This window comes from Thermobia domestica, chromosome 8 (genome assembly GCF_964235325.1).
Source record: "Thermobia domestica chromosome 8, izTheDome1.hap1.1, whole genome shotgun sequence".
Lineage (NCBI taxonomy): Eukaryota > Metazoa > Arthropoda > Insecta > Zygentoma > Lepismatidae > Thermobia > Thermobia domestica.
Window position 1 is genome coordinate 250243282 of NC_137461.1, and position 12772 is coordinate 250256053.

The 12772-nt window shown below is 36.7% G+C and overlaps 1 protein-coding gene across 1 annotated transcript in view; it reads right to left on the minus strand.

Moving 5' to 3' along the window:
* The window catches only part of LOC145691998 (protein takeout-like), a 32580-nt gene that overhangs the window by 13171 nt on the left and 6637 nt on the right, over positions 1 to 12772 (minus strand). Inside the window, exon 3 of the mRNA XM_081767297.1 lies at positions 11810 to 11957. Within this exon, the coding sequence (XP_081623423.1) occupies positions 11810 to 11957 (148 nt within the window). The remainder of the gene's footprint in view (positions 1 to 11809; positions 11958 to 12772) is intronic.

Here is a 12772-nt window from a genome sequence, read left to right on the forward strand (position 1 = left end):
GACGTACTTGAACTTATTGGAGGAGTCTATGATATCTCTGTTGCAGGAGAGGGGTGATTTTGACACGTTGTAATGGCAGCAAGACGGTACTCCGCCACACTTTGCCGAATTGTTCGTGACGTTTGAACATCACCTAACCCGGGTGATGGATTGGTCATCGGAGAACAATGAGATGGACACCACGGTCAACAGACCTCACCTCTCCCGACTTCTTCCTATGAGGATATTTGAAGAACAAGGTATATGCAAGACCCATAAACAAAGTTGCGGAATTGACAGCGCGAATCACTGAAGAATTCAACAACATTCTCGTTCAAATGTGCTGAAACGCGTGCAGAAATGTACGTCTCCGGATAATTCGGTGTTTATGGCCGCAAGATGGACCTCCAAATTCAGAATTTGGATTAGATACTGGAAAACACTTGATTTTTACATCTTTCCTCTGTATGTACAATTCTGCTTCATGCCAATCTGGTTTACAATAAAAGTTTACTAATCACTCAAAAGGTGAGTCACTACTTCTAATGCACTAAACTGTTAAATATTTCAGTCATTATCCGTGAAGGCGATTTATTCATGGCTAACCAATTCGCTTTGGATTCAGTTTGGGCACTTTGTAGTTCATCAGGGAATTGTTACGACTTCGAACAATATACAAGCGAGAAGTATCTGGAAATGTAGAAAATGTGAAGTGTATCTCTGCTGGAAAGTTATTGTTTTGTAAATTCCACATATCGTAAAACTACAATTATTTAATAAGGTTATAATAAGAAATGTACTCAGTTTTGCCCGATGTACCTTAGAAGGTTCCCATATACATCTAAATAAAAAATGCTGAAAGATGCAATCGTAAATAAATGTATGCGTCCAAAATACAATATTTAAATGCGCATTGGAATTTTAGTTTGTAAATATCAAGAACTTTCCTCTTGGAGTTTAATGAGTTAAAACTAAAGAAATAAGAACTGAAGCTTTCCTGGTGTCGTGATAAATATGGTTGTTCTCGGGCTAGACTAAAATATTGTTAGTACTTGGAAAGTTACCAACAAACAGTTACATTTTTGATGGCATAAAAAAGACTCTAGTGAGAAAAGCATGTATGTGAATGGAAATAAGTGCCTTTCTGAAATAAAAAAACACCGTTACCTTGATGTTTGCAGTTCTCTAAATATAAAAGATAGCCGAAAAAGTTTTCTGTATCATATGTTGCTTTTGATTTTAAAAATGGACCTGGTGCGACACTTGTACGCAGTTAGGATAGAGGTTAGATCTTCATCAAAATACAGAACGGTTTTCAAAACACCTGAAAGTTGTTGTTGCTGTTATGGTGAATTTAATACATCATATCTTTCTTTGTCCAAGTGGAACCACCAGTAAGGATCATTACATTGTTGAATTAAGTTAAGTGCATCGCAATTTTGACCTAATTATTCAGAAATATTCAAAAGACATGGTATCCTCATGTTGAACCATTATTCACTCGTAAATGTCACTCAAAAAACGTTGTAGCACTCTCCATGAATTGTAGTAGGAAATCCTTCCTCATCTACCGTATTCTCGTGACGTATCTCCCATCGATTTGATCACTTTTTGGAAGGGAAGACGTTCCCTGATAATTGGGATGTGCAACATGCCGTTCAGCAATTCTTCGTAACGAGACTTCAGACTTCTTTCGCCACGAAATCCAGTCGTTAGAAGAGCCGTAGCAAAAGCGTGTGGTTGCAGACAGCGACTATTTTGATTAGCCAAGGATTTCTTTCTTTTGGCCTTTGAAAAAAAAAATCACTTGATATAGGACACTTTATTCGTACCAACCTAATATATTTGTTTATTATTGTTGTTATTATTATTATTATTCGTAACGCCAATTTTTACTAGGTATGCCTGTACCGTAGAAAAGTGTAGCAAGTAACCAAGGTCATCGGGAAGCAGTATTAGTATTAGAATTAGGACTTAGATGTTTGGCTTCTCGGTAGTTATGGTCATGTTAGCCCGTCACGTCTGAGAGATGACGTCCTTCGGTTATCACACTGCTCGCAGGGTTGAGGAAGAAGCAAGGAATGGGGAAGGAAGGAAGTGGCCTGACACTATTATGTTAGGTACTATCTCGGATTTTATGTGGTGCGAATGAAGAAATCCCAGAATAACTGGCCTGAAACAGCTTTTACACTTCTGACCGAGCGATTCCATTGGGAATCAAACCTGGGACGGCTTGCAAAAAAATGAAATGAAATATTTGCGTTTTACGTCGCACGATTTATGCCGGTTAGGCTAAAGGAGACGGTGATTATGAGAATAATGAATGGGGACTGCTTGCAGCCAGGACCATGGGGAGAGCACTATTTAGTCATAATAACTTCAATATCTTAGTTAAGTGTGTTCACTATATCTAATTGTAGTGTGTACACTATGTTCAGTGATCTCATATAGGAGATTATATGTGGGGGACCCGGGTTCGATTCCCGGCGGGAGCTCATGTGGTTCGGATTCCACGTTAATCAGTAGGTCCCGCCTCATATAGTCTCTCTGCTGAAAGGGACGTTAAACTCAAAATCAACTCAACTCAATAGGAGATGATATGTTCTTGTCGCTTTCACAATTTATTTCTACTATACTTCTTAAAGTAGGCACAGAGTTTATAAATTTCTCGATTATTTTCGTAACTTTTTCCTTATAACCTAAACATTCAAATTAGTGGGTAACATTCAAACAATATATAGCCAAAAGATTCCGGTACAATAATTTAAGATAATTCAAGTAAAAAATCTTGAAATTTTTGCAAGGCAAAATGTATTTTAGCATGTGAAATTTTGGGTTCAGTTCCAGGTGGCTGTACGCTTTTTTTCAGCATCATGAAGCACTTACAAGTTACTGAAGTTAGGAGATAGCAAGTACCTAAACCGAAAAAAAATGAGTAATGGAAGTAACCCTAACAGCACATAATGTGCTAGGCATGTGCCATTTAGGTGTCCCAGCTACTTTTTACATATCCGACACTTGGCAATTGTAATATTCATGTGCTAAGTATGTACTTCAGCTACCTACAGTTTTAGGTACTTGTTATACCTAATTGATATTTGCAACTGTGTACCACAAATATAGCATTTATATACCTGGCTCAGTTTCGCACTCTAACAGTCATTTGTTATTATGTCGTCACTAGGGACATATATCTGTCATGTTCTAGGTACGTCCTTGAGGTACACTCATGTCCAAAATGATTGTCGCATATCTATAACTATCTTCTTGTAAGAATATAATTTGATAATGATTTTGCAGGGTACTTTTAATACTGATAGTATGTGTATAATCGGGAAATGTATATTTGTGGTAAATTTCATAGCAAAAGTATTATAAATACAAATATTAGACTGAGTAAAACAAAATGTTGTTAATGGACAAGAAGTTTTATTTTCGTTTTATTGTTTTTATTTATTGCTCTTTTGATATCACATTTGCCACATACATGTTTTTGCCGATTATACACATACTAACATTATAAGAAATACCGGGCGAATTCGTTATCAAAACATATTCCTACAAAAACATATTTATAGACATGCGACAATAATTTTGGACATGAGTGTACATACTTTTCAGATACCCTAACAGCACAAGATGTGTCTAGGCATGCGCCATTTAGGTGTTCTAAATTTATCTCCCACATTTGATGCATTTGTTGCTTCTTTTTCTAAGCGATTGTGTACTAGAAGCAACAAACGCATAAACTTTATTAGATGGCAACTGTCGCCGATCATTTGAAACTGAATATGGAAGAAAGTAAATAGACACTCGTCATTTTGTTATAAAATTACATGGCGAGCAGATTTTATCTGATCCCAGACGGTTATCGTCGAATATACGCGGTTAAAGGAGCACTCTAATTAGCCAAATTTAAAAGACCTCAACTATTTATCCCCCTACTAGTGACGTTCCCTTTATCGCCTTAGTGGCCAAGTCGGAAGGGCACGCGGTTAGTAACCCAAAGGTTGATGGTTCGCGCCCGTCCTGTGGTAAGTTCTTCTTTTTACTTGTTTAAAGTGTTTTTAGAATAACCTTAATATAAACACATTACGCATATAGGCGATTTAACAAATTTTGTGGTTCATTGACGCTTACGGCATGGGAAACATACCTAGAACATACTAGGCACGTTCCCCAGGTACATGTCAGGCATGTGCCTAGGTGCGGACATAGACTGTGACTATCACTTGCCATCCATGTGATTTCTCTCTCAGAGGTACATAAAGCACATACCAGACACATTCCCATGTACCTGAGGGAACATGATAGGCATATGCCTGCTATATAATTGTGCTGTTAGGGAAGCGTGCTGACCACATATCGCCTAACTAAAAGTCGTGGCTCTTACCATAGTCCTTCTGGTCTGCGAATCGTTATTTTTTTTCAAAATCATATCTAGCTTTTAGTAACACAATTCTGTTGTGCGTTTTTTTTAACTGCTCCATCTGGTAGATCTACTCTATAGTTTTTTCTTTTTAATCTGTAACGTTGTCACATAGTGTAATAGCATGTAAACATGAGGACCCGAAAGGTATCGACTATCCGGCCTAGTTGTACAAAAATCATGATAAAATGAGAAATAAAGTTACATTTTCATTAAGAAAAACAAAAAACAATTTCGCAATGGAGGAGAAATCATCAACCAAGAACTTTTTTCAGAAACTAAAAACTGAAAATGTTGACTCTTTAATGCCCATCTTTTCACTTGTATGATCATTCACCAATGAACAGCCAAATAAATTTAAATCATTGCATCTATGTTTTACGTTAATGATTTATTTATTTTTTTAAAAATGGATGTATGAGAGAGCACATCATTTTATTTTTAAAAAAATGTAAAGAAGGAGGAGGTTCTCATACGTATATGCTGTGGCAAAAATGCATCAGAGTACGCTTTATTCCGATATCTTTTGATTACTTCGGATATTCCATCTTTTTAAATAATAGAGACTCTTACGAGTCCCTGAAGTTAGATAAATTTAACTGGGCATATGAACTCACTATTTAAAAATGACCGGAAAAGGTGAATAAGTTCTATAATATTCAATTTACCGAATCGTTATTCAGAACATGCACTACTATCCCAAAAAAAAAAAAAAAAAAAAAAAAAAGTTGGACGTGTGAATTTCGGTGTTAAACTCACAATTAAAAATAAGGGAATACGAAAATTTCGTTTCCAAAGAGGGAAATAGAAGCAATTTCTATACTATTCAAATTTCCAGCTTTGTATTCACTAAATGTTATTCCCATGTGAAGAGGGACACTTCTGGCAGTAATAATAATAAAAATTATATCTCCTGTATGTTTAAATAATACTAATGATAAGACGAAAATATCAGATAGCAAAAAAGAAGAAGAAGAAAAAAAAACAATGAGAAGAGTTGACGCAAGTTTTGATTCAAATGGAAGTACTGTATAGGATTCTATCTAATATTCACCGATTAATGGATAATCATGTTTAGGTTTGGTCAGCTTCGATCATAATAATTAAATACTCAAGGTCAGGGAAGAAAGCAGATAATGTACGTCATCAGCACAGTATACATGCTCATGCTGACTCACATTTGATGCATTTGTTGCTTCACATGTTTTAGTTCCTCCACGTGTTTCAACCTGTTTAATGAATGGTTCCTTAACACAGCATTCAGGAAAACCTTTACAAATTCGCATCATGTGCGTTGTCTCGCACATGTACACACATACACACACACACATACAAAGCCTTCCTCACGTGTTTGACCTGTTTGCAAATTCTTTTGTGTGTTTGTTTTTATTTTTGCGAATTTATTCCTCTTCTTCTTCCAGATACGTGATATATAGGTGTGATTCAATGTTTCCAACTTGAAGGACTTTCCACTAAAGTTATGGGGAAAAAAAACTGCCGTAGGGAGATATTACAAGGAAGTAATGTTTAAGGAGGAAATCCTCGAGGAAAAGTTTCCAAATATCAAATTTCCTTTGTCATACATCTTTCACTAAACAAATGCCATTTTTTGTACTACGTGTCACGATTATATCCTTCACCTGAATGAAATAGATAATTAATGAATGATTATGCAATGATTGGAGGAATGAGAATTTTATGAGGAAGCGGGAGAACCCCGAGAAAACCTACCGACTCGACCTTGTTCACTACAAACTCGCGTGGGCAAAATGAAACCAGGGGCTCGTTGCACCAGAATGAGAGAGCTATCACTAAACCATCATGTCCCCATACTTTTCTGATCAGCGTTCCTTTCACAAATAATGTTCCGGGGGGGGCACATTTAGTATTCTGGGGGGACACTGCTGATACTATGCTATTTATTATTATATTATAAACGTATTATTTTGGTCTGCTCTGGGGGGCACTCTCAGAGCTCCGGGGGGCAGTGCCCCCCAAAAGAACAGGTCTGGAAGAAACACTGTTTCTGATATTATGGGCTCTTGCCAAATACTCATTTAGACCATTCTCAGTTACGTTCCTACACAAATCTGAATATATTTAATAATAATTGGGCCTACTATACCGAATTGTTTTTTTCAAATGCTGACTACAGCAGAAATACAATTTTAAATATACTAATGAAAGGTGGAAATGACCAATTTTTGTCCTTTCATGTTTCCAGTTATAGTAGTATGCTGTGGGCATTGATAAGTGAATCACGTTGACTCTTTCATATTTGGCCTTCACTACATACAGATCAGTACTTCACTCATTCTTAACTCGATGTTGTGACGTCACAGTTTTCTGCTGAAATTCCCAGTAAATCACACGCTATGAGCAAAATGAAAACAGTAAGCTTACGTTGATACAAGGCAAAAGTTAGGAGTAGTGAATGGTTTTAAAGATTTATTTCTCGTACATTCATGACGAATTGTGCACTGATAACATGTGTTTTATTCCGTTCCACATGTTTCGTTCTGTGAACAACCTCTTCTCCCTGTCTTGCCTCTCATCCGGTACAAAACTCCGGTCCTACGTCGTGCATCGTCCAATTGCAAATGATTGCTATAGATTAATCCTTATTTCAAAATGAAAACATCTCAGTCCGTGAGTAACGCTGATATTAAATACTCGTCGCTCCGCCATACGCGGCTACCTACCTGACATCAATAGGTTACGCAAATGTAGAAGCAATTTGTACATTTAAAACTACGAGACCTGTCGGAAAATTATTCGACCGTGATTGCGGAAAACCAACACATTCACCTGATGTTCATCCTAATCCTCTTCAAACCAGTTTTCTCCTGCTTGCACGCACCGGGTTTGATACCTTCTCTATAGCTTTAAACAGATAAGCAGAGCGAGATAAGCAATCGCGTTCCACTAGATCTCCTCTCTGGTGCGAAAGCAAGTTTCTTTCTGGTACCTTTTGATTTTGGAAAGAGGCAAAAGCCTGACGAGGTTAACTCGGAGAGTAGGAGAAACATTGATATATTATACTCTGATAGAAAGGACAACCACATGAGCTGCATGAATGGAATCATTATCTTGGTGCAGTCTTCAGGGCTTTGAAATCCACATATCTTGTCATTTCAAACAATGAGCGTCACATAAACGATGAGAAATATCTGCAGACAAGTACTTTGTAGCTGTACCTTCTTCCTGCACGTATTCAAGTTGCACATTGCTTCGGCAATCGAAGAACACAATCAACGCACCTGGTGATTCATTTTGTTACGCATCTGGCGATTTTCTCTGAGTCTTCGAAAATTTTGTCAAGCCTTGGCGAGGTCGATATATCCATCCAGTCAATTGTGACTTCGTTCTCGCGTCCTATCCATACACCCATGTCTTGACCATTTTAGGCGAGCCGAGACCACAGAAGAGCACCCAATATAACAACTCATCTACAACAGAAGATGCAAATGAAAGTAATGCTATCTGTAGGCTACTAAAGACATCATGGACCACTCTTTCACGACGTAAGATTTGGCCAACTTAAACCATGTAATCTTTTTTTAAAAAAACAAAAGTCGGATACTTTTTCAACAGGCCTCGTATTGCGATGATTTATTTAATTGCAACTTAAAAACTGGCTTGCTTCAATTTAATTATTCGAGCGAAGCTCCTACTTACTCGACTTAGCCTTTTGGTTACGAAATTCCTGACCCGCTCTTCACCAAATTTGAGATGGTGAGTCGAGAGAGCGCGCTTAGTGTCGTCTTAGGGGTTGCATGTCCCGCTTGGAGATAGCATTGAGGAATAATCATCGGAAAATGACAATAATCAATAAAGATCGATCGCTTCATTCCAAATTTGCAAATTATTATACCTAGTTTCAATAGGACATAAGAAAGATGTAACCATATTTAGATTTGACAGTTAATTTTTGTGTTTTTCTCCAGTAATATATTGTGAATTAACGCAATGCCGAATACTTTGGAAGAATTACGGAGATGAGTCTGTGGAACAGATAGCGGCGGATGGATGATTGTAAAACGCAGAATTTATGTTACTGACGTCAAATCTTTACACAAGCAGTATGTGACATAGATTATCGCAAACTAAACCACAATATAGTTGACGCAAACTGCTATGGAATTAGGCCCAAGCGTCTAATCATATTCCGCCTTATGCAGAGTCGTTTTGACGTAAGATTAGCGTCATACTAAAGACCTGACTACTGCAGGAAACTTATGTTAGTTGAACTCTTTAGTATGGCACTAATCACGCGTCAAAACGACTCTGCATAAGGCCCATTTAGATTTGAGCTTTATTATTTCTGTAGTTGTAAGTTAGTTGGTGGGTAAAAAAGAAAAAAAAAGGAGGAGGAGGAAGGGAATAAGTGTCAATCATTACATCTTTTCATTAAGGACGATTTAAATATATTTCGTTCATTTCATAATTTTTAATTAATCAACCATGGGCGGCGATTAGGGGGTGCAAAGGGGGGCAGTTGCCCCCGCACTTGTTTGAAGTAACCCATTAATGTATATAGTTTAATGTGGAAATGTGAAGTTTTTGTATGGTGTTACTGGTTCATAGATAAAATGGTGCCATATAATGTTTGCCGTTGCGTGCGTACGTATTGGTTGTCTTCCCGTGGAGTAAAGGAAACTACAGGAATTGCGTTTTAATTGCCACAGAAAATAACCCCAAAATTAACCTAAAGGAGCACAATAATTCCAGCATACTTTCATTTCTTCTTACAAGGGATCGATATGTTAGTCAACCGCTTTGAAACTAATTGAGAGAACATTTCGAAAAAAAAAGTATTTCACAAGTTAATCTTTAATTGCACAAAAATCGACTTTTCCTATAATGTCTTTTCGTCTTTCTAAAGTAAGGAATATTGATTAAAAAGAGAGTAATAAGAAACAACTTCTACCTTTTCCATTCTTTTGCAGTATAATATAGAGTGAAGTGGTGTGTTAAGGGATGTACGAGTGTATATACAATTAAATTTATTGAATTCAAGATAATTCTATGTTTTAGGATTGTTTTGTATAACTGGAGTGTGGAGTGAGTATTGTTGTGTTTTGATGTGTTCCAAGAAAGTGAAAACTGCACCTAATGACAACGAACAGGTTTCGGGAAGCTACAAAAGCAAATATTTCTTTAAATGTCGTAGCATATGCTTGTAGTCAAGGGCGTCCATCAGGGGGGGCAAGGTGGGGCGCTCGCCCTCTAGAGGAAATTGTACTTCGGAATACCAAAAATCCAATGGAATTTTTAGTATAGTTACATCAAAATTTGAAACTATATTTGAAATGTCGCTTATACTTGCCCCCCCTTGGAAACCACAACATGGGCCCCCTTGCTTGTAGTATTTACTGTTTTTCATTTTTTAAGAGTAATAACATACATTTAATAGCATATGTGAAATTAAAAATTAAGCTGTTCATTAATCCCCGGTTTCAATATAACTTTTGTAAAACAAGCATCATTATTCATTACTATGATTAATATTATCCTTTCTATTTATTTGTTTTGCAAATTGTTATTCAATAATATGATAACACAATTTTTCAGACAGAATTTTAAAATGTTCATGAGCAAGGAATCCTGTAGCGTATATAGGGGGGTTTTCGGGCTTAAGCCTTTCGAAATGTTATTTACTATCTATATTATAAAATTGAAAGTGACTATGTTTGTGACTCTTAATCTCTTGAACCGCCCGACAGATCTCGATCAAATTTTCAACGTAGATGCAGTTCTGGCCTGGGATGTTTTCATCATTTCACTTTTACAGTGCAACGAAGGGGAGGGGGAGGGTGTAGATATATATGTAAAAAAAAAAGTAAAAATAAAAGTGACTGTCTTTGTGACTTCATCACGTTTAAACCACCCAACCGATTTTGATGTTAAAAAAATTCAACATAGATGAGGCTCGGACCCGAGGTGGTTTTTATTATATCACTTAAACGGTAGAACGTAGAGGAGGGGAGAAATCGATAAAAATAAACGAAATTTAATAACTCTTGAGCCACCAGACCTATCTTGATCAAACTTTCAACATAGATAAGGTTCGGACCTGGGACGTTTTCGTTATTTCACTTTTACGGTGCAACCTAGGTGAGGGGGAGGGGGAGATATATATGTAAAAAGAATAAAAATAAAAGTGGCCGTCTTTGTGACTTCGTCACGCTTTAACCACAGGACCGACCTGAATCAAATTTCCAATATGGATGAAGTTCGGGTGGTTTTTATCATATCACTTTGACGGTAGACTTTAGGGGAGGGGGAGGGGATGAGACAGATATATAAAAATAAATAACACTTAATAACTCTTGAACCACCGGACCGATCTCGATCAAATTTTTCAACCTAACTAGATGAAGTTCGAAGATAAGATGAATTTTGTCCTACCACTTCGACGATGTAACTTAAAGGAGAGGAAAGACATTTGCAAATGATCAAAAAGGACCGATATCATTGTCGAATCCATAGTTTTTGAGGTCACTGAGATGAACAGTGACACTTCTGATGCCATTTAAATCCAAATTCAGCCCCGGAAAAATTGCGGGAGGGGAGGTATATATATATATATATATATATATATATATATATATATATATATATATAATCAAAATGACCAATATCAATGTCGAATTCATGCTTTTCGGGGTCGCTGAAATGAACAGTGTCACTTCCGATGCCGTGACCCGCAACATGGGGGGAGAGGGAATATGTAAAAATCATCGAAAATGACCAATATCAAGAAGCGCTTTAGTAATAGTAAAAAGTGACTGACTAACGAAACTTGTTACTATTTTTTTTCTAAATTTAACCTAGTGAAGCGGATAATTGATGCTAGTATTAAAGTAAATGAAATATCTTGCAGAATTTTCACATTCCCAGAACTAAAGTTGGCAAAGCTCCCCCCCCCTCCCGCCGAAATAAAATCGTAAATACGTCACTGAAGGAATTAAATCTCTTCTTACACTTTCGTTGTCTAAGAGTACAAAGTGCTAGTACCTACTTGCGTTGCTCTTGTCAATTTTCTTAATAAAATATGAAATACGATATACTGAAAAAGATGGTATCCTATTAGTTATACAACCTTTCATCACACAAAGTGTTAGAAACAGCCAGGAAAACTAACATTTATATACAAATATTTAGATCATGTCTTCCCCCCCCCCACTTTTAACGTCTAACCGCCGCCACTGGAATCAACTGTGATTAACGGATATGCATTAATGAATGAATTATCCAATACGTATTTTTTTAAATATTAGAAACGTTAGTTTTAAATGAAGGATAATTTATTCTATGTGGTCACATGTGAACCAACGATAATTCATTAATTATGTTGTATGTTGATTCTATAGCTAATACGAAAAGAGTTACACATACCTGACACTTTGCAATACAAGAGTGCTAACTCCGTATATCTTAATGTTTGTGAAGTTAACAGTTAGTCTTCCTGGGCCTTGTCCTTGATCAATCAACAGTGACTCTACACCTAAAGGCTCTGTTGGTGGTATTCCATATTCTTTCACCCCTAAACAGGGATTTAAAAATAAATATATATTAATAGTTATCAAAATAATGGAACACATTAGAAACGTAACTAAATACGACGGACCACTATTAGCCTGCGGGACAGTTCGATTATCTAATATGAATACACACTACCCTGACACAAATAAATATGAACTATAACACAATATATAGAAATACAATATATTACAAAAATAGCCAACTCCCTTACAAATGTTAACATAGTACAACAATACTACAAACTTTTGTCTACGGTTTATATTATTGCCTGTTTAAACCGGTTTGATGCAGTTTTATTTGCATTAACCTCCGACAAATGCAAATAGTATGAATCAAATGTACGAAACACACGAATCGAAATAAAACAATATTTTGACATAAAACTTTCTCACAAATTGGGTTGGATTGCCGAGCGAAGTACCTCAAGTAGTAGAGCGTTCGCTTCGCATTCGAAAAGTCGTGGGTTCGATTCTGACGTTGACCATCCTGATTGGGCTTTTCCAGAGTTTTCCTCAGTCCTACCAGGCATATGTAGGAGTGATACATACTAAATCAGGCCCTGGCCAATACCTCCCCAAATCCTTTCCATTGTTATTGTTGTTGTTAGATATCCAGAATAAAATGGCCTCTGAGCTGTATCTGGTGAATGTTAAATAAAATAAAATAAAAGCAACATGCACGGCAGTACATGGTAGCCAAGTTTCGCTAAGAAAAAAACGTAGGAAATTAAAAACTGGCTTGCACTGCCGTAAGCATGTTATACACGTACAAGAGTTTTGAGTAAATCGCCGATTTAGAGGGTCTGTAAAAACGATT